The sequence below is a fragment of the Falco peregrinus genome, chromosome 1, assembly GCF_023634155.1.
Source record: "Falco peregrinus isolate bFalPer1 chromosome 1, bFalPer1.pri, whole genome shotgun sequence".
Taxonomy (NCBI): Eukaryota; Metazoa; Chordata; class Aves; order Falconiformes; family Falconidae; genus Falco; species Falco peregrinus.
The window spans coordinates 110,369,053-110,392,442 of NC_073721.1; the positions used below are offsets into that span (position 1 = coordinate 110,369,053).

Genomic DNA, 23,390 nt, shown 5'->3' on the forward strand with positions numbered 1-23,390 from the left:
CAGTCAGTCTGTTTGGCCAATTCTTCTACTCCCGGGTGATTTTAAAAATTAAGTGTGTGTTAGTGAGAAAAACCCAAACACTTTTTCTCCTGGGTTGGTTAGTTGATGGAGCTCAGACTGCTCCCTTTATCTTTGCCTACTGTTTGGCGCTGTGGATGTATTTAAAATTTTCTGCAGTAATACCAACAGCCAGTCACGAAAAATCTCGATCAAATGCCTATTTGAAGTTATAAAGACTATAAAGGATTTCAGCTATGTGTCACAGCTTAGAAAAAATAAGCTTCAGGGCTGCTACAAACAGCTGGTACGTGTTACCAGAACTGCGCTACCTCAAAACCAGGTTGATTTCCAAATAACGTTCAACAAGAAGTAGAAGAAGGGGAAGTGACGTGAAGTTGTGAAAACCTCCACAGAGAAAAATTTTTCAAACTGTAGTTTGCCAAATGTATAGATGAAAGAAACAGGCACATCTAGACTCAACTGCTTCTCTGGAAGGTTTCATTTTAAACAGTGTGCTATGGGCAGCAAAAGGACAGCAGGCTAGGTCAGCGCAAACACGTTCCCTCAGTTACTTCTTCTCTTGCTCCTCTCTCATGTGTGTGTAGCAGTGTCTCTAGAACCATCTCTGCTCCTTTATTACAACTTTTGCTAAGCCTAGTTATGTCTCACTAACGTGCAACCTGTGTCCCTCAACTCACGTAGGGCTAAGAACTTGGAAATTAGTCAAAATCATACCCATAATGCCGCTTCTCCAGAAGAAATGACGGATGTATTTAGGACATGTTAAAAATGAAGGCAGAACATCTGCGCTGCCAGGTGTCCCTGCAGGCAGCTAGAACATGCAGATACAGCTGCCCACAGTAACCTCACTCAAACGCTACCCAAAGAGCATATGGAGCACAATATTGAGAACTTGCAGAGCGTGATCCAGAAGAGAAAGGGCAGTTCTTGTCTTTGGCACAGTAGAAAGGATTCAGCAATTGCTATGTACTGCCTGCACGGCAGCTTCAGAGCACGTACATCCTAGCAGAGTGTATTTCATAACATAAACGCAGACTTCTAGATGAAAGACTCGCTTTTCTCGGACAGGATGCTAAGGCTAGATTCCTGAAGGTAAAAGACATTCAATTACTGAACTAAGTATGAGGTCTCTGAAATTCACAGAAACAGAATAATGATGCAAAAAGAAGTGTAGTAGAACCCACACATCATCTTCCTAAATGAAACCAGTTTTTTCAACATTTTGTCCACTTTTGTTTTGAGCTAGTCACAGGATTCTTCCTCTAGACCCCTTAGAAAGCCCAGTGAATGCATCTGTAGGAACACTGTCTATGGCAGGGGTCCTCAAACTACGGCCCACGGGCCGGATACAGCCCCCCAGGGTCCTCAATCCGGCCCCCGGTATTTGCAGACCCCCCCCCGCCGGGGGTTGGGGAGGGAAACCAAGCAGCCACAGATGACTGCCTGCCATTTCATCCGCGCGCCGGCCCCTTGGTTAAAAATTTTGAGGACCCCTGGTCTATGGCATCTTACAAAGCTTTTAATCTTTACTTTCAAACCACTTCTCCAGGTTACCCCTTTGAACCTCTCTAAACAGCTTACATCCTTTTCTGAAACCTGCACTCTTCAAACTGTTTAGACCATTCCTGCTATTATTTGATCGGGTTGTTCTCTACTAAATCAAACGTTTCTTTTCCACTAACAATCAGACTTTTATGAAGATACGCTGGCTCAGCTAACAACATCTCTCTTCTTCCCTGCTTGTCTAAAAGGAGTTTCACAGCAGAAGATGCTTATCCACAACACCAAAAGCTTTGCTTTTCATTTATCATCTTATCACGTGCCTCATCTTTCATTTTTTTTGTCTTTTAAAACTTTTCACTGTACACTCCAACTTGCCGCTACACAGTCACGCTCTGTTGCACCAATACTGTCACCTTCAGGAAACACAACCCGCTGTATTACAAGCATGACAGCTCAGTTAATCGCTTCCTAAACAGAGCCCAGCTAGCCTTCTACTTCTTGGTTTAGCTTCTCAATATAATAGTAATAGAGAGGTGGAAGCATCTACTCAAGAGATGGTTTTCTGAGCGGTGCAGAAAGGCTGGTACAATTCAGAAAAGCCAAAATTAATTTCACTCTGTCACTATTCCCATTTCCATTCTTCTTAATTTTAAAATCTAGAAAAAGTGCACATGGAACCGAAGCCTTCGTACGTAAGTCAACCCTTGTTGGAACGTTGTATATGGTTTCCAGCAGCATCAGTCGCTGCATAAATCACCACTCATTTGTCCCACGCTCCACCAGCCCTGTGGCACTGCACCTACCTTCTGTGTAAGATGAACATGATACAGGGTCACTAGTTGATCGGACTATATTTGAAGTTCGGCATTTTGTAATGTGATGCTGCCAGACAGCACTCTCGTGGCCGCTCGCATATGATGAAGTATTTGCGGGCCCAAAACGGGGAGGAGTCTGGGAAGGGACAGGAGGCTGGCTAAAGTCCACACAGCACATTTTCTTTTGCTTCAGCAGCGGCGTGGCATTGCTCTCTTGAGCAGAACTCGGCAGTTCTCTTTCTGAGGGGCTGAAATGCTCTGAGGAACAGTCCGAGGACCTGCCATGGGCACAGTTCTTTTCTTGTCCTTGAGACCTGTCTGTAGAGGCCCGGCTGTGGGAACTGTCATCCTCATCAGGACAACCCTCCGAGCGAGTTCTGTGGAACCTGCAGCGGGTGCTGTAACCCAGCATGCTGCAGCTCTGGTCCGTAGCCCCTTTGGGGGTTGTACAGTAGGGAGAGAGATCTGCAGAATGGAGAGATCCTTGAACTTCCAGTGAACAAAGATCTTCAGAGGAGTAGCTACGGTCTGGGACATCAACAGCCTCAGAGACCATCAAAGAGGTGCTCTCAACAGAAACTGCAAAACAAGACATTCACAGAAAAATAAAGACTTTGTGCCCCTCCCCCATTTCCCCCACCCCATTTTCAATACACTGCTTTTAATTTAGCAATTGGCAAGTACATTAATAGTTACTCAACAGCTTTCAGATGACAGACTGCCAAAGCAAAAAGGAGACTGAAGTAACTGACTTGTTTCTAGTGTCCCTCAGCAAAGACAGTTTGTGCTGTCCTCAAGAATTTGTTTCAACTAACAAGCATGCTGGGGCACCGACAGCACAGCATCAGCTGTAGCTACATTTGGATGGGAACAGCTCTTTCACTACTGGTGTCTCTGGTAAACGGTGAGATTGTCTGTAGTAGAAAAAGTAAAACTTTATAAAAATGCTGAAAAAACATGGTTCTCATCACTTTTAAACCTATCACTGCTGTCAATATTAGCTTTGCACCTAACACTTTCCAATCAATCATCAGCTCCCTGAAGCATTTATCCAAGTTCTTTACAAATGAGAATTCACCATCGTTTTGTGTGCCAGAGATGTTCCATACCTGACACACACACTTCAGGTAGAAACAAAACATTCTGTGCGAGGCCACACCATCTTTGAAGTCCTTTGTATTAAAAACTGAGACTGTTAACACTTCCTCCATCATGTCTACAAATATGTTAGGAGTGAAAAAGGCCCCCTGCATGAAAGTAAGTATTTGCCTCTGCATTATTCCCCAAGTCATGTCAAAAATAAAGAAAATAAAACTAGACAATCGAGTCTCCAGGCCCCAGTAATACAGACAACACTTCTCCCATATCAGACTGGAGCTCCTTGAAGTCCTACATCTAAAATCAAAATATTTACAAAGTACACATCACATAATTCTATTCAGCTCGGCAGCCTCTTACGCTCTTGTTTTGCACAACAGCTGTCACTAACCATATTGATGAGACAAAAGTATTTAACTGTTTTGTTCAGGAATAGGAAAATAGGACCTTTTAGTGAATTGGAGAACATTTGTTAAGTGCTCCCATGTTTTGTGGTCTAGGAAGCAGTGAGCTTTCCTACGGTATAGGGAAATTAGCTATCAAAATGAAAATCAAATATTCATGAGGTTGGATTTTATGAAGAACATTTTCTTCTTACATAAAATGAAACAACGACTATTTTCTTTTGGGCCTTCCAGGAAATAGATTTGTAACACTTAGAAGGCAATCATAACTTTGCCAAAAAGGACATAATAATCAATAATGGAAATACCTCTATACCTCTACATTACACTAAAACCTCATAATATGCACCATTTATTATGTGTTAGGTGCAAAGCTGCAGTGGCTTATAGGGCCATTTGTATTTGTGATGAGTCCCCAGGTATCTTTTTTTACCTAGTCATGATTCTTTGCAAATATTCCCTTAACTCAAGCTTTTAAATATCTATAAAGTTTGTATGGATAAATGAAAGCATCCAGTTTGTGCCTGTCTTCAGAGCACCGATCTTCACTGTGCAAACTCTCTGGTTTGATTCGATTTAATCGATCATTAGAACATGGTGGCTTGTACCATTTGCTGCCTGGACTTAAGGGCCTTAAACTGTATTTACAGCTTCTTACTGTTCTACTCTTCCACTGGCAGTTTTTCCAGCACTACAGATGGCAGGAGGAGGGGCCTAAAGCAGGTGAGAAGCAATCACTGCTCAAAGGACATGGCATGGTGAGACCTGACTGATTTTACATGAATAAAACATGCCCGAGGACCTTCCTGGTTCCCTTTCGAGCGTGCACAGCACAATAAGATCAAAACTCTGGCCTGAGAGGTGGTCAACTGCTTCCTGATAGTCAGAACTCTAGCACTGGCCTTAAAACTCAGACTTTCGTATGTGGATGTGAAGTCCAAATGTACTTACGAACTTTAGGAACTAGTTCTGTAGACACAGCCCTTTGTTAACAGCAGCACTTAAAAGCTAGTCACCTCCAGCTGTCACACTCCATTGCAGTTGTTAAACACCAGGGTATTTTAAAAAAATAATAACAAATTAGCAGTAAAGTTAACCACCAGTGGCTTTGGAAATGGGAGTCCTGCTGCACAGAAGAGCCACTCTGTGTGCACAGGAGCAGATGCTCGTCACTAACCTGCGAGGCTGCCGGTCCTGCTCAGGATGCTGGGCGGGAGAGGACTATTTCTCTTTTTTGGACCACTCTGCCAGCACCTCTCTGCCCTAAGTGTACTAACTGAGAACACCTGCCAGTCTGATCATTAATACAACATGCATATGATGTGGAAAAAGTATTTAATGGAGGTTTTACTAAAATCATTATTTTGTAGAAACTGCTCAACACCTCATGATCCAATGAGGCTTGGATGTTTAAAAAGCCCTCCGTGTCAACAGATGCGGTAACAAGGCCTGGTCTAGTAACTTTAAAATTTTAAACAAATGGGCTCTGTGCTGCTACTCATCTACTTGCATTCACAAAATCTATTGTTCAGGCAGGAAGCTTCCTATTCAGGCTTCTGGAAGCCATGCAGGAGACTGCTACGCTGAGAAGGTGTGTGGACTATCAGGAAGGCACCTGTGGTTGCTGACAATGAGAAACAAACTGCCACTTATACGCACGACTCTTCAAAGAGAAATGACAGTTACCATCACTGCCTCAAAGGGCTTTACAGAGCATGCTTTGCTGAGCAAAACTCTCCTCTGCATTTCCAGCCGCATCAGCTTATGACTGTGAAAATGTTCTTCTTGCCATGAACAATCTGAAAGCAAATCCTTCTTTCTCCATTGGGAAGGGCAGAAGAAGAAAAGAAGGAAAAGACCACTCAAAAATCCTGTAATGTCTTTCTCAAGTAGACAAACACAATGGTATGATCACCTTGTGTGCTGAAATCCAGGGCCGTGATCCTCTCGCCCAGGCTGGACTCGGACACTTGCTGATCCGTACCAGTGACCTAAAAGAAAACTGCTTATTTAAACAGCATGATCACCTGCGATTTACCAAAACAACATTCTGAAGAACACACCTGACTGTGCAACAACAACAATCTATAAGCTGTTATTCAGATCGAAAGCTATTTAAAGATACAGTATTTAACAATGTCTTTGGGTCAGAGACAAATGCAGCAGGGCAAAGGAACATGCTTACAGCAAGTTTTCATTTTTCCAGAATCTACAAGCTAAATTCATCTGGAATTCACAGGCAGCCGGGGCTGCAGGCCCACCTAACAAACTTAATGCCTGCAATGCTTAAAACTATTGATCTTATCACAAGCAATGTCTTTCTCCAGGCTGCGTTTTTCCATATTATGCTTTTTTCCTACCACACTGTATCACACTAAACGAGGGCAAGGAGCAGCAGAAGCCGTAAAGACAAGCACAAGAGCAGTATTTTCCTTTGGTTGTTTGCTGAGATGTTAACGCCGAATGTATTTTTAGGGCCTGTAACGTCACTGCCACCCCAAGTGGCACCCATGCAGGGTGCTCTCCAGCCTGTCAGACTGCTGATGGGAGATAGGAGGACTCACTTTTTTTCTGAAAGGATGGATCTAAGTGGACCTTCCCTTCAATTTTGAGAATTATGTGAAAAGAATACAGAATCAGTCCTGCTGGAAAGACTTGATCCCTAAGCACCTGAAATCTAGGAAACATTCTTTCTACTGATTTTGATAAGACTTTTGATTAGACCTTGTTGCAAACCTCATTAAATCTGTAGCAGTTGTTTTAAACCATGATTATTTAAAAAATGGCTCCAATAAATAGCTGGTAACAATAAATGACAGGAAAAAAAAAAAAAAAAAAAAAGAGAAGTTGAAGGAATGAGACTGATACTACCTTTAGCAGAACGCATTTCTGCTTCTGTCTGTAGGGCCACAATTAACTAGTAAAAGCTTGTTACAGTTGGTGACAGAGTCTAGAAATCAACATCAGTCACCTCTGTGAAAACGTTTTTGTCAAGAGCTTAATTTGTATCTGTCCCTCTAAAAACCTGAATGTGAACCACTATTACTCTGAATCTATTAAGGAAAGAGCTTCCAGTGCACGGTGCCAGCATAGATTAATGCACACACATATACACGTAACTTACTGTGCTTACATATTTTTTTTTTTATCTATCTGTCCACAGAAATTTTTTTGATACATTTAGTTTTTTAAAGTGATTTTAAGCCTAAGGGTTAGCAAATACAACTCTAAACATGGACAGTACCAGAAGTACTTTAACTCAGCAATAGGTGGATAAAGGACTGGGAGGCAAAGTGAAATCACTCATTTTAAACAATTTGCTTGGAAATTTCTTAAAGGATCTTTCTTTATTGAAACAGAATATCACATCTGTGGTAAAAATATAAATTAGTTGTGTCACTCTAAGATGCAGAACATTCCTCGGAACTAACTGTGGAAGTGCTGGGAACTAACTGGAGAAGTAACAAGTGTTCTCAAATAGGCTTTGTGCTGGAGAAAATTCACACTAACTGCATTTTGGAAGAAATAATATGGTGTTTTAAGGTTGTGTGTTTCTTTTCAAAAATCTAAAGGTTCTTTTAAAGTCTAGGTGGTTTCATAAATTCCTAATCATTGACAGGGAAATATATTCTGCATATTTGTTCCGAAACATTTATTGACCTACATTCTGCCGGTCACTTGGCAGCTGTAGTGACATTGTCTAGTACCTAGAAAACGAGTTACATGCAAGGCTGAGGTTTTAGCAAACCTGTACTAATGAAAAAGAACCATCTGTAGCTTTGACCTAGTAAATTTAACCTAACATTATTACACAGCATATAAAGCTAACTTAAGGCTTGTGAAAAAAGCTATCTTAGCAATACTTGAAATCAAAATACTGCATCTCTCAAAAACCCCACACTGTTTTACAGGTAGAAGAAATACATGCACTGTATTTACACACCTTACTTTCCTATTACACAAACGCTCCTAGATTACGACAGTTCAGTCTTCACATCCTTTTTTTTTTAATTCTCTGCTTAGTTTGCCAAAGGGAACAATTAGAGCATTGAGAGAATTTTTTGACCTGGGAATAAGGTCATTTGACACAAGCCAGAGAACAGCTCTCAGTACTCTGCTTTGACACCTTGTTGGAACAGGGCTTGCACAGAGCACACTGTGTTCCCAAGGTGTATTCCAATGTGGGCGGGAGACAAACTATTTTACCTTGCAGTTAGGTGTTAACATTGAGAATCTTTCAGCTCACCTAGGTAAGGAGTCATGTCTTAGTCAAGGAAACTACAGAGAGGAACTGTTCTCAGCACTCTCCTCCATGCAACGAGATTTGTATCAGTCTTTCATATCCTTTGGAATTTAGACAGACACAAAAGCTCAGCCATGACACATCTCAGGCTCTGCCTCACCTCAGAGGCTCCTACAGAGGCTGAAAACCCTGCAGCAACACACCTAAAGACATGAGGCTGTATAAATAAGACAACATTCTCACAGGTGACTCATTACTATGAAAAACAAAGGACATGGTACCTTAAGCTTAACTTCTGGATGCTTGCTTATACACTGCAGACTATATTATATTATAGTTTTCTCTAATTACAACTGCTGGAAATTAAAAAAACCCAACCAAACAAACCTCACAACCAAACCCCAACAATATGACAAATGCATGGGACAAATACACACACACACATAAATTGCTTTTTGAGACCAAATGGAAGACTGTGAATATTCTCCTCTATGTAAAATCCCCCACATAGAAAAAAGCACTCATCATCTTTAAGGTTTATCATTCAGAGGCCCCATAGGTAACAGCCAGCCACCCTTAATAGTGAGAAGATGAGAGATTTAAAGATTTCAGGCATGCAGAGGAAATCAGGGATATAATCTCAATTTTCATTTCTACTTTTTTCAGAGTTTTGTCATATTTTGCAAAACATAAGCCATTTAAACCTATCTGATCAATGTGTTAATTGTTCCTTTTCCTTCCCTCGTTCCTTCTCCATTCACAAGAGTAATTGCTGAATGTATTTCATATGCATTTGGAATTGATTAACCTTGTGGCTTGGGGGAAGGAGAACCATGGTTTTAATTATAGTAGGTAACACTAACAATTTTTAGTCAGGTCACAGGGACATCACATGGTTTCATACAGGTTCCTGCACAGCCTAGGGTAACACCACCTTATTGACTTGCACATCCTCAGACATAAAGCTGATAAAGACAGTGACTAAGCTATCAATAGGAAAAGGGAAGAAATCCGTTGCTTTTAACAAGCCTGCACAGCAAACCTTATAAAAGAGTCACTGGTATAATTCACCCACAGGCCCAATCTGTTTGTTCTCATCTTTTCTATATCCTAGTCAATATTTTGCACGTAAAAGTGTGAAAAAACTTCTATTCATAGTCATAAAATGGGAATTCCTAATCAGTACAAATGACAACAGCAGTTTTTTTAGTTTGACGCAACCACTTCAATTAGCACTGACATTTGCTGTCTGTGAAAACACATGAAATACTGAGTCTAATTTGATACAATTTAGTAAAATTCTACAGACCTCAATCCATTTAAAAACAAACAAAAACCTATTGCTTGATGCCTGGTAAGAGGTTTTACAATTATGACATTATTACATCATGGTTCCCAAAAAGCATTTACATAGCTGAAGTTTTGCCATGATTTCTTTCCATTGCAAAGCCTGCCTTCGAGGGATTTATAAATCTAATTATTCCAGTTCACACTGTACCATAGCTCAGTGCGTACTATACGGGAGCATTTGCATCACGTAAGAATTTGGGACTCCATTTTATTCCTCTTGTAGGCCTAAAACTGTCTTAGACTTTGGCTCCATTCCATTCCTCCATTTACAGATTTACTGGGACACTGCAAAAAATATGGTTAGGGCTCTTGTTGTCGAGGAAGGTGTCTGGTACGAAGTCACCGTGCAGGCTTTAGCTGGCATTGCCAGTGTACTTCACTTCCAATCCTCAGCACCTGTTGGTATTTTGCTCCTACAAGTGCTCTGAACCAGCAACTACCAGGCATATATAAACTCACCCCTGGTAAGAAACTACCTATTTATCACCATTTAGAAATTAAAAATCACCGCTCATTTTCACTCGTGATTAGAACAAACACTCCTGGAATCCAGGTGGCCAGAGAAATAAGCAAGTCACTGACACTGACCCCAGATGCCATAAAAATAACCATCAATACATCTACTTATTAAAGCTTGTGCTCTTCTTGCAAGAGCATGTCTTTGCTGCTTTAAATCATGTCTTGCTAAATTACATTTTTCTTATATGCTGGTGCTGCTTTGCTGCTGGATGTTGAGGCTTATGCAAACTAATCCCAATTATAAGAGTGCTCAAAGTGATTTTGTGCTCAGGTATAAATAGACACTTTTCTAAACCCTACTTAGTACCACATATGAATTCTTACTACAGAGATGATCCTTTTGTTTCCCCCCAAACCATGTATACTTCATACCACTTTTGCCAATTTTTTTCTTTTTTGATTACTGAAAAATATCAGCTCCTCCAGGGCTTGCATGTTCCTCTGAGTTACTATAAAGGAAGAAGGATGGAAAATGGATAAAAAATACTTTAGGGAGGAGATGGCCTTGGAAACTCCAATTTTGCTATTCAGAAGAGAACTTCACTCCTAAGCAGTTAATACCGATTCATTTTATTATAGCCAAATAGACCAAAGGTAGTGCAATATTTGGCCTGTTTAATGTGGCCGGTGGCAGAAGGCATGCTACAAGGCAAGGATTAGAAGAGTTATCAGAAGCTGCTTTGTCACTTCTAGAAGCTGCAAAATTAGGCATATCTTGGAGGTTTTTAATTGCATTTTTGTCAGGGACTGTGCATCTCAACATTCTTTTTTTCTCAGATGCTTGCCTTATTAATTAGCCTAATAATCTTCTTGCGTATAATAGTAAAAAATTGTATAATTTCTTTAGTTTTGTGGTTTCAGTTGGGGTTTCCCCCAGCATGAAAAAAATCACTAGCTAACTTTTCAGTGTTATAATCTGGGGAAATGCAAAGTACTTCCCTTTGTTTTTTGGGTGCAATTGGCAACCTGAACACGTATTTCCACAGTGCTATTAACAACTGATAAGCAGTATCTAGAATGTTTCACTTTTTGAGTTTTTACTGAAGCCTGCAAGAAACTACAGCTTCTAAAAGCAATTTTAAGTATTTTCCCATCTGTGACCGCTGATTCAATCACCACAAATCATCTCAAGTAGAACTTCACTCAGATTCGCTTTGGCTGTACATGCAGATACATTATAATTCCAGTTTCCGTTGAGCTGATACTATAGAGTAAAATAGAAGGCAAAAAGTGTAATGTCAATATTTGTCTGAAGTATATTGGATTATTTCTCAAAGTTCAGAATATAGGTGTTATGCGCTCTCTGGAGTAACCATTTCTGCCGTATAACAGCAGAAGCTATTAAAAGCCATAACAGCCATAAGTATAAGCAATAAACACAGAACTACTAATTGCTGTTTCATAGGAAGAACACATCTCTGTGCTTTTATCATTCAAATCTTTGCTCTGTATGGTTTCTTATCAGCTAATGTAACTCTGAAACAGGAATCAATTCCAGCAATTTGGTGGCTGACAGGAGCCTCCTTACAGAGGCTGTATCTTACAACTACTAAAGCAGAAATCTGGCACAGAGTTCAAGGCAACCCATCAAGACTGGAGCACACCATTACAAGAACCTATACCAGTACCAGTACCAGATGCTCCAAGTATTTTTCCAGAACATGATCTGAAATCTGACATGAGTGGGGGACTGCAAATGTGTATTTTTAACGTTGTTAATCTGAGGGGTTTGTTAGTTTTCAAGTACATGTTCTATCACCACACAGAGTTTAAAATGGAATTTTGTAATTATCTTGGCTCAGATCACACACAGCACAAAACCAGGTGTCCCATGAGCATTATGCTATACACACATACACAAACACACACAAGTTATAGCATTACATGTTACAAGACACGCAGTTATCTTTTTCCTTATTAAACCTACACTGTTGTGTTGAGCTCCAGCTAAAAGTAGTATAATGAAGTGAGGTATAGCCACTATCATCTGTAGCTGGAATAAGAAATATTTTACAAAGGTAGGGGTATTTTAGAAAATGCACCTGCTTCCTAATCAAGATTTCTTATTACCTATAGAAATTAAAAAATACAATCTTATTTTAAAACAACATTATCCTTCTCAGATAAGGAAAACCACTGTGCTTTGGTGATTCCAATCCATTCTAGGTTTTTGTTACTGACAACCAAGTATCATACAACTTTTTAAACAGATGGTATCAGCAGAAATTTCACTACTCTGATAAGTATTTGCCCAAACATGCAAGAATATAAGGAGAATACACATTATGTAAAAGTTGTTAGTTAAACCTTTTTGAAGATAATGGTCTGAAAAGCTTGTATAAGGAATATAAATACCTTCTAATGGTTGTTCCCCCAAAGTGCAACTAACTCCTAAATTATGTTATATTTATTTAAAATTGTTTTGCATCCAAAAAACTTGAAAACTACATAAAGAATTTCCTTTGGCTCTCCTTACCCGACTGGCGGGCGTCTCTCCGATCACTGCCTCATAAGGAGGGGGCAGCTCAGTTGGATACAGCATTCCCGGGCTGTTAATGGTTACTTCGTATAAAGCACTGAATGGGGAATGAGGAAAGTCCAAGTGGAGACCTCTGTTTAAAAAACACAAACAAGTAAACTTAATATAATCAAGAAATGGCACTGGATTTATTTGGTAAACTATTATCTACACGACAGCGATGTAGAGCGTTCCCTGAATTCAAAGCCAACACACCATAGAGAATTATATTGAAGAAATTTATCAGACAGCTGTCCTGGTTTCAGCTGGGATAGAGTTAATTTTTTTCTTAGCAGCTGGTGCAGTGCTGTGGTTTTGAATTTAGCATGAGAATAATGTTGATAACACAGGGATGTTTCAGCTGTTGCTAAGTAGTGCTCACTTTAAATCAAGGACTTTCCAAGCTTCCCATGCTCTGCCAGTGAGCAGGGGCACAAGGCACTGGGAGGGGGCACAGCCAGGGCAGCTGACCCGAACTGGCCAAAGGGCTGTTCCATACCATAGAACGTCACCTCAGTATATAAACTGGGGGGGGGCTGGCCGGGGGCTGCCAATCACTGCTGGGGGACCGGCTGGGCATTGGTCAGCGCAGGGTGAGGAACCGCACTGTGCATCACTTGGTTTTTTGGGTTGATTTGGGGGGGGTTGTTTGGGGGGTTTTGTTTTTTTTAATCCCTCCCCCTTGGGTTTTATTCCTCTCTTTCTCTCTCCCTTTCATTACCATTATTATTATATTTTTATTTCAATTATCAAATTGCTCTTTTCTCAAACCACCCAAAGTTCTACCTTTTCCTGATTATCCTCCCTCATCCCACCAGGAGCCAGGGCAGTAAGTGAGCAGCTGCATGGTACCTCGTTGCAGGCTGGTGTCAAACCATGACAACCACCAAAATGAAGCCTTCATTCACACGGTAGCTTTAAAAATTCTATTTCCTTCTGGATGCCAGCCATCTCTACCAGCCCATTTTGCAGTCATTAATGTTCTTCGTTACTCCACATTAAGACACACTAACTGCAATCATTTCCTTGGAAAGTTAAATCTCATATTCAACTTCAGGTGTATAATGTCAAACAACTGTGAAAGAATCAACCTATAAGCTGATCTCTGCTTTAAGTTCAATATTGATATCCTTGTCTTAGTTAAGCTCAACCACTTCGTGACTGTATCCCTTATCACAGCAGCGCTTTACCACAAATGTTTCCAGGTGCATCCTAACAAGTTTGCAGAAAACATATGCAATCTCTCTAGGAAAGAAGCACCTAATGTCAGTGAAGAACACTACTTGGCTTCATATTCTTTGAAAGAGTTTCACAGTTTGTAGAAGAAGAATCACCTCTGTGCCTCTATCACTGGTGTGCAGGTATATTCTGGTGGGTAGTAGGGTGGAGGTGGTATTGGTGGTATGAACTCATCAAAATCCAAGGTTTGATGCAGGATAGTTCCATGCGGAGTCATGCAGTCAGGATTGGTAGAATGTGGCCTCTGTGGCAGAAACTGAAAATGAACAGGTCAGGTTCCTTCATATGGTAGAAACATCACCACCAATAATAAAAATTTTAATAAAAGGTCAGTATTAGCAATCCTGAACGATACCCAATTTCATTAATATCCATAGTGAAATGAAAGAGACACTTCTGGAAGCATAAAAATATTTGAGATCAGCAAGGAGTGTGAATCAAATTGCCGAAGTACAGCAGAAGGTTTTACTAAAGACTAACCTGTGCCTCAGAGCCAGTCACTCTTAGGGTGCAAAACACAGACACTTAAAATTAAATGGCTTTTCAAGAAATACTTCTATCTTGTAATACAATTTTATTGTAGCACTACATAATCAGCTGTATTTTAATAACTGATGAACAATAGATAAAACTAAAACAACCATTTCCATGTTTTTGTTTCCAATCTGAAATGCCTTGTGCTTACAGAGGAAAAAAACCAAACCACACACAGCCCCAAAACCCCAAATATATCAAAACTAGAAACAAGCTACCACGTATTCATTAAATTTTGTATAAGACAACTATAAATATCCCACCTATTTTTCATTTCCAAAAAAAAAGCCATTTATAACTAATCTTTATTATTCTTGTAAAAGAAAATATTCTTAATTGCCATTTGTCGCTTGGCGATACAGACGCTGCACACTTAAATGGGGTGTAAAGGTTTTAAATACTGGTATGAAAGTAAGAAAAACATTTATTTCATATAAACATCTCAAACCCAAAAAGAAAATAACTACACTGAATAATAAAAATTAATAATACTGAGAACCACTGTCAACATTTGTGATGGGAACCTAATCGGCTTCTAGCATAGCAGTGCTATCAAGAAACCATTGATACCTTTTATATCAGAAACAGTGTAACCGAACCAGTCCGCTAGGGAAGGCTTAAACTACCTCAGGATCAAATAGGGACCACTCTGCAGATCACACTGGAACCCAGCCACCTTGACCTGGCTTTCTATGGATCAAAAGGGATCAAAAGGCAATCTAAAACCACAGAGGAATTATTTCTTCTCCAGGCAAGCTTCTGCTGTCACATCACTTTTCTTGGATCAGTAGATGACTTGGTCTTTAGCTCATGTCTTTTAAAACAAGTGAACTAAAAAAATCTGCTGAAGGCACATTTCTTTTTCATACTGGTACAGCAGAATATATGTCTTTGTACTGTTGTCTCATTACATTATTATTTGTTTAAATCCACGATAAAGACTGAAGAAGCAGTGAAATAAAAGGGAAAATGCTTACGTTTAGGAGATCCAGCAAATAGGAAGTAAATTACTTTAATCTTTTAATGTCACAGTTTTCTATTTGTCACTTTTTCAAATTTAACTTGCGCAGTTTTGCTGAATTTACATTACCATAGAAAATATATGGTAAGGCTGAGTTACATCTTAATTCTATTAAAAACACTACATATGTTATTTCAAAGGTCAAACCCGTAATAATGCACCACGACAGAGGGTCAGGAGGACCAATTTCAGTTGTTTGTGAAAATGAACTATTAGTTGCTTACTAATTGGATCTCTGGAGACATTTTCAGAAGTAACTATTAAATATGGAACGCCTTCTGCAGAGTATGTTCTGTCCCTGTATCTTAGAGCCAATCAATGACTTTCAGCTGCTGTAGTCTACTGATGGTCCAGGAATAAAAGACATGACATCTACCTGATTTACTCTTCGTTATGTAAAATGTCTGATGCTGTTAAGCGATCTCACGTGAGCTGTGACACTTGTCCTGACTACTACCAGACATTTCTACGGGTTTGTCTTAGAGAATAAAACTACATTTTTGCAGTAATTCGATCTAAGTTCACCTGATCTTTCAACAGCCATTTCCCAAACTGTAACATTACATTCATATTAACTGTTCAACACCAACATTCTGCCCTAAGTACCACGATGACCAGCAATCGCCAGTCTGCTACCATCCCAAATACAATGAAGAGTCTTTTAGGAAAAAAGGAAGCAAGACAAACTTCAACTTAGTGACCTAAAAGCTATATGAAAGTTTATCATAATGAAGACAAATATCTGAATACCTCTGGCTCACATTTCGTACCCTGCTTGATTCCACCAAACTTAGGACTACACTCATTTTCCTAACAGAGTTGATAATTTGGATCATTTGTACAGTCTGGAAAGTAAACTACTTTCTTGTACAGCTTTCATTACCTTCTCCAAGACTATTTCCGTACACTGCCAAGCTTCAGTTTGCACCAGAGAACATGTAGCTCCATCCCTTCCATTCTCGAGGTCCCTGGAGCTTGTTTCATTCAGCCATACATGAGGAGTGATATTCTCGACACCCCTCAGAACAAGGCAGTTAAACACATAGCACTTTTACAGTGAGTGAACTATCGGCATACGTTTTGTGGGATGTGACAGAAGGGGAAGGTTTTACACAGGGTAGAAGAGGCTGTGGTTTAAGAAGGAAAAGACCTAATGTTCAGATGCAATTCAGTTTAACAGGAGGATCATTTGCATCCCTTTCAATAACCTTTACTGTGAATACAAATCATGGCAACGAACTCTGTGTGACCAACGCTGAAAATGAGTGGCAAAACAGACATGAAAGATGCACATGTTTGGGGGTGTGTGTTTATAAACAACAGTTTACCTGTGTGATATCATCCTGCTGGAAAGCACAGAAATTAAAGTGAAAAAGGCTGTAAGAGGGAGACTAGCAGGAAATGAAACAATAGCATATATAAGGGATTATCACAAAGAACAGACATCCTTAAGAAATCAATCAGAAAGCTAATAAGCAGGAATTAAATCATATCTTATTCCATACTACCCTATCTACTAGTCTCTACTAGCCTGCAAAAGTTCATTCTTCCTACAGTAAAATATATTATAACATCTTTAAGATTTAGTCTCAAATGATGAAAGCTGGCAGGGGTTCAGCAAAGACAATACAAAACCCATAGGTAAGAAAAAAAGACACAGTAAGAAAATGCCCACAGCTGACAAAGCTGTACTTGGTGGAGGAACACCAACAAATGCTTTCACAAGGAAACACAAATTTTTGGTATTAGAAGACAGTCGTTACTGATAATCAGTCTCAAAACGTTGATGGCAAGTAGGAAAGGCAATAACCAGAACTGCCAAACCAAAAGTGGGGGTGGCCCGATGGGTCACAAGTATAAACAAGATCAAGTTGCATTCAATGTCATTTCAAAAACTATAGCTCACCCTGCGGAACAACTCACTGAACAGCTCTCCTAGCCAGGCTTTTAGGATTAAACTCAGGGCCACTGCAGAAGCAATGGATAGAAAATGGTCGCAGACAAGGATAAACAGCAAACAGCACCACTGGTAAACACTGTAAATACCCAACAGCGTTGAAAGCTGTACATAATTTTATAGCTATCAATAAATATTTTGAACATATTTACTAGGCATAAATAGATATCCTCCAGCTCTGGAAATACCAAATACTCAACCGTTTCTGTTGACCACCTGGAGCTGTTGGATGCCGGGAGCTTTCAGAAGAAAATAAGCAACCTGATATTAGAAGCTTGGCATTCAAATTACTGTACACATGCAGGGTTTTTTTCCTCATCCTTTGACTAAAGATGGACTTACTTTATAGTCTGTGGAACGTGTCTGATACCTAACAGGCGTTACACATAGATCAGTACCTGTGCTAAATGGATGTGCAACACAGAGCACGCACTGCACACAGAACTTGCGTGTTTTAATTGGGCACTAACTTGGACAGAGTTAGTCAGCCCTCATTTTTATTTCACACTAAGGACTACTTAATGTGTTACTTGGTTTGCAGGTACGAGGGAAGAATAAAACACGCTATCTGGTTGCAGCAGGGTAAACAAGAAAGCCGTATAATGTTGCCATTTTGTCCCTTCTTGGGCCTGAATTCAACGCAGAAGTTCACCGTGGCATCAGCAGCAAGTTGTTAGCAAGCAGAGAATTAGAAACACAAACGTTAGAAGCGTGTCACTTCCAGTGGGAGCAGAAGAGGTAAAAGTTTTCTGAAAATGCCGTTACGCTCAAAGGGTCGGTGTGCCACAGTACTGAGAACTCCACACAGCTGGTGATGTAGGGCTGGACACCAGTGACCCTCCCAGCAAGCTGAGAACCTACAAGACACATACGCTGTAACTTCCCAGTGGAGGTGGCAGGGCTTTGTAGGATAATAGACCTCCCAGTTTTTAGCTCTTCAAGGTGAAATAAACACCATTAGATGGATAGGAATAAGCCTGCAAAACTCACTCGCTTTTTTTATTGCCAGACCCGATTTCCAGCTCTTCACTGAGAGGTCATCTCTAAGGTGGTCACTGAAGTGACTAGAATGATTGGTGGTTATTATTTATGTTCTGAATCTTTTCAGTACATTGAAGTAAAAGCTGACAGAGGAGTCCCAATTAAGGAACTGAAGAAACATTAAAAACTGTAAATACAATTGTCTAATGAAACAGTTACCCAATGTGATACGATGTGCTAAGTCCTTCTACCCCAGATCTGTGAGACTAAGAACTCTTCACCAGTATTTCCAGTATGGGACATCCCCACTAAAGATCAAAACCATGTTCTATTCTACGTATTCTGCAGCTGATCAGCACTACTGACTCCATGGAAAGGACAGGGATTCACTGCTTGGTAACTAGGACATACCTAAACCAGTAATTGCCACACACCAGTACACAACTAGTGCTCTAAGGGAATCTTATCATCTAGAGTATTTCCCATATCTGCTTGTAATTACCTCTGCCTTCCCTATCACGCTTTATAAATTTTCTACTTAACTTTGAAATGACTTTGGAGACTCCAGAGTTTGTTATCTTTGTTTTAGTCTCTATATGTCATTAATAAAAATATGCTAATTCTTGAGAACAGGAAATAAAAATTTATATTTGCATATAACTAAATATTGCCATGTTATCCATAGTGAAAGCTCTTTGCAATATACTTGGGTCTATAATTCTGTCTTCAGTTAAGTGTCCTCCTGGACAGCTGATTTTTTCCTTTTCTGAAACAGTGCAATCACTATCTCCTGGAGGGAAATGTAGACACTAATTGTCTGCAAGAACAGAAGGATCCTGGCTGATTCTTCCAATTTGTCCCTGTTCTTAAAGGGAAATTGCAATACAGAAGATATTTTGATACAGAAAACACAGATTCAAATTTTTCTGCTCCGTTGTTTCCAGCTGCTGTTCCTTTAGCTATAACAATCCATCAGCTCTGTAGTCTCAGAGGGAGAGGGACTAGTCTGTGATGCTACAACTTCCTTGAAGTACTGACTTATTTTAAGTAGTCTTAAATATTAGATATTCTTAGTCTACCAATAAAACATGAAATGGAAAATGGTACATTTTCTGAAAAAGTCAAAAGCTTTCCTACACCAAAGGCTTCTATTTTACATTTTTAATTGTGGTGGGAGTGAGGGGGCTATTTATCCAACTATATTTACATTTAGGATGTTTCTATGGATGTACATCATTCACAATGCATAGTTCTAAAAGGACTGTCATCTGGGCTTTACAGTACCTGTAAGCAAGCTTCGTGCCAAAAAATGTAATAGTGCAGGTTTGATATAATTAGGTTAAATAATAAAAATATGCAATAACTAAAGATTAACTTTCACTTAACGTGAGGCTTCACCCTGAAGGGTGGTGTTGTTTTTTTTAATTACTATTTCACCAGGATAACGGGTTAAACAATGTTAGCAAGATACTATCCTCATACAGAGGTGCTTTATTTGAAGTATTTGAGTAGAAATATTAACTACAGCCTATTAAGTTAATGACATGCTGAATTATCATTATCGCTGATGAAAACAGTCATTAAATGTTACAGCTTGCATGTGTCATCATTACCTTATTTCCTTTACAAAATAACAGATTGTTTTAGATATCACATTACATGAAAAACAGTTACTAACAGTGATGGTGATAAAAATCAGAACACACTGAATGATATCAGTGCCAGTACTTTTGGGAAAAAGTACTCCATAAATATATTTGGAGTGGAAGGAGGACTGGAATGGGTGTACTTCATGCCTTAGCTTGGCCACAGTGGGCATAATTTCTTGTATTTCCTTGTCTAATTCAGGTAGCTAACTTTTGAAGAAAACAGGGTGAATTTTTGCAGTAGCCATTCATCAGACAAGATGCAAACTGAAACTGCCTTAGGCAACAAATTATGTATCATGGAATTGACAGCTTGGTTATTAAGAGATGTTTCTTCACATTACAGAACCTTGATATAATCTCATTTGATTCACGCTTATCTGCTGAAGGGGTGTGTACACAGAAAGAACAATTCTGGGAAGCCCTGTAATGGAGTGCAGCCTTCAACTGTCTAAGGCAGTGAAACACATAACAAATGCTATTTCAATCTTTAACTAAGGTACCACTTACTCTTGCAGCTTTAGTACAATTTGTAGATTTATTTCCCCCCCACACTGAGCACCTGCATATACTTAACAGGGCGAGAAAGGTTAGAGTGAGTTAAAAAAATTGTGGTGCTTTCTGAAAGTCAACTCAAAGAAGGAAAAATCTACAGAAATACTGGGTTTTGTGTTCCATACAACAGTACAAAAGTAAAAATTAAAGGAAACTAAAATACAACACCATAACCAAATAGTTTGCAATGTTTTACAGGAATTTTTCTTTAGTGCTTGAAACCAAATGTTTGTTTGGCGGGCTTACGTTTAACCAAAAATAAAAAACCCCTTCAAATTAATTGGAAAGCTTAATCTGCTCTTACTACCAGACAGCTTGTGTTTGTATTTTTCACAGCATTTTTACCAAAAGATTGGTACATCGGAAGGTAGCAGTTTCCAATATAATACTGTCAGTTTGCTTTTACAAATCAGATACTCTCTGTATGCAAAAGTTAGCAAGAAGCCAGATACTCATGAGACACTGTTGCAGATTTTCTTGAGACTGAATTATATACCAGCTCTATGTTGCTAGGCAATGAAACCTGAAGCACATAGAACAGCATCATGCCAGAAGAAAACTGGAAATTATTTGAAATTTGCCAAAATTCACCATTCTAACTGATTAATTTCTGAGACAAGACCACTTACACAGCACATGAATCACAAAACTGATGACCTAACGATAACCTAATGATGCCTGAGGAGGATGTTCCCTATTGCATAGTGCTTTGGCTGGCTAGGAATTATATATTTATGCCTCCTCTTCCTAGGAGAGCCTACATAGCTCTTGAATACTAGAGTAAAAGAATCAGCCAAATAATTAAAACCTATTCATTTAAGAGGGGTGGTATTTCTTGCTGCTGCTACCTTAAACTTCCAGTATGGTACAACCCTGCTAAGAGACGTCGCATATCTTTGTGAAAAGTAAAAGGGAAAAGTAAAAATCAAGCATTATCAAGCAAGAAAAAAGGAAGCAAATCAGATTCCTGAGTGTAGTAGAGCTAAAGGCAACTGCAGATCATGGGACAGCAGACTGAAAATAGTGAATGAAAAAGAAATCTTCAGGTCAGAGTTCAGCTGGTCTAAGTCAGCGTAGCCCCAGGGAAGTTACGCTCACTTAGGCCTGGCAGGAATCTGGCTCAGCAACCTGAAAAAAGAAAGGGAAAAACTTAAGGATAAACAAGAAAAGACTGGGACTGAGCAGAAAGATAGATATAATTCCCTTCTTCTGTGGAGACGGAAGAAAATTCTTGTCAATGGAGCTGAAAGGGTGGGAGAACGAACAACTACGCAAGAAGACAGAGAGCTGGAGGCACAGGAAGCAAAAAGAAATTGATGCAATGGCAGCATTGCCAGGTGGTAAAGAAAGCATTTTAGGGTAGAAGAATGAAGTGGCAGAGAGAAAAATTAACATGCTTTTAAAGTATTTGACTTCCTATTAAGATGACTGTTTCTTGCACATGCCAGTCAGAAGCACTTGAGTATTGTTCTTGGTTCATTGTCATCTCTACATTTTTATTCCTCTTACACTGTTAAATGCCACAAATTAAGTGTAGGTTAAAATTCCTGGAATATATATGGTCACACTTCTGGATCACTGCTACCGTTGTTACACTAGACAGACAGATCTTTCCAGGTGTGATCACTTGATCTCCCTGTCATCACTGCAAGGTGAAAAAGATCTTTAGTCAACGGGCATTCGTGCAGCAAATGTCATGGGTGGGGGTGGGGGAGTGAAATGGGCCTGTAAAGAAAGAACACCCGCAATTAAAGTCCTTTAATGTTTAAAATACAATGTCATCAGCTGAAATGATTACTTTGTCAGTTTTGTTTGACATCCAAAACAAAGCTATTAAATAAACACTGTTTACAAGCCTGCACAAGGAATGCACAATATTAAAAAATACATTTATGTACCTTTTTTAGGTACATACGTTTTTAGGCAATGTGTAGATAGATGTATCTGCCGTGCCTAAATGATATCCGCTACTATGTGAAGTAAACACCAGATTACAGATTGAAGATACTCTTTAACTAAGTTTGTAACGCAGTGACTGAACACTTGTCTAGAAAGCACAGCCTTATCGGTGTAATTCATGCACTTAGATCAATATCCATGGCAGCTAGTGCATTATTTATTTATTTAAAAATCAACTACGTGCCTGCGCGGCAGGTTACGCAACATTTCTCTGTTCTGTAAAAGGTTTGCAGCTAATTGCTGGGCCAGTATTCTATCTATGCAAACTTTTAAACCACAAGAGGTTTACAAGTGCCTGGTATCAGGTTTGTGTGCCTGCCCTGCTATTAAATAGAGGATAATTTCCTACATTAGCCAGTAATAGAGCTGGGTTTGAAACAGTATATCTGGCCTGCAAAATACAAACAAATTCAAATTTATTCTTTTTTGTTTCAACATCACATTGAAACCTTGAGAATCACAGCGCTCATTTGGGATAGGAAAGCTGTCTTTGTCCAACCAGAACAAGACAGCATCCTGTAGTGCAGCTGGCTATGCAGAAGACTAATGATCCTTTTCCCTCTTGTTTTAAACACAAGTGCTACTCTGAAGCTGAACATGTTTTCCTTGTGAAAACCCTGGTATTGGCACAGGGCTGCGAAAAGTTCCAGTTTGTAACTCATAGTTCTCATACCAGAAAAGTAGTGAAAAATAGTATTTCAAAGCTAGGTAACTGCTCTAGATAGTGTGAAAACGCAAGATAATAAACACATGAGAGAAAATTTAATGTGCATATATAACTGAACCTCATTCATTAATAACCTCATTAACAAAAATAACATACTCTCAATTGCAAAATCCTGAATATAACTCTCTAACGTAAGATGTAAGCATTTTAAACACAGTAGCTATTCATACTGTATACATCTGTATGCTATATTGATATATACGTGCAGATAGAAAAAATACACTCACGTACATGCAAGCTCTAACACCACACAAAGACAGACAAACAGGCTTATGTTTATAAGCAAAGAGTAGGCACAAA

At 39.4% G+C, this 23,390-nt stretch overlaps 1 protein-coding gene across 5 annotated transcripts in view; it reads right to left on the reverse strand.

Annotated features, from left to right (window-relative positions):
- Positions 1 to 23,390, reverse strand: part of ENTREP2 (endosomal transmembrane epsin interactor 2) — a 145,757-nt gene that overhangs the window by 5,220 nt on the left and 117,147 nt on the right. For 3 of the 5 annotated variants that reach the window (XM_055814896.1, XM_055814912.1, XM_055814881.1), the window contains 5 exons: positions 16,594 to 16,611; positions 13,806 to 13,966; positions 12,430 to 12,565; positions 5,757 to 5,832; positions 2,328 to 2,918 (listed from right to left, as the gene is read on the reverse strand). In XM_055814896.1, the coding sequence (XP_055670871.1) occupies positions 2,328 to 2,918; positions 5,757 to 5,832; positions 12,430 to 12,565; positions 13,806 to 13,966; positions 16,594 to 16,611 (982 nt within the window). The remainder of the gene's footprint in view (positions 1 to 2,327; positions 2,919 to 5,756; positions 5,833 to 12,429; positions 12,566 to 13,805; positions 13,967 to 16,593; positions 16,612 to 23,390) is intronic. The other 2 variants (XM_055814903.1, XM_055814886.1) reach the window with 1 other exon arrangement.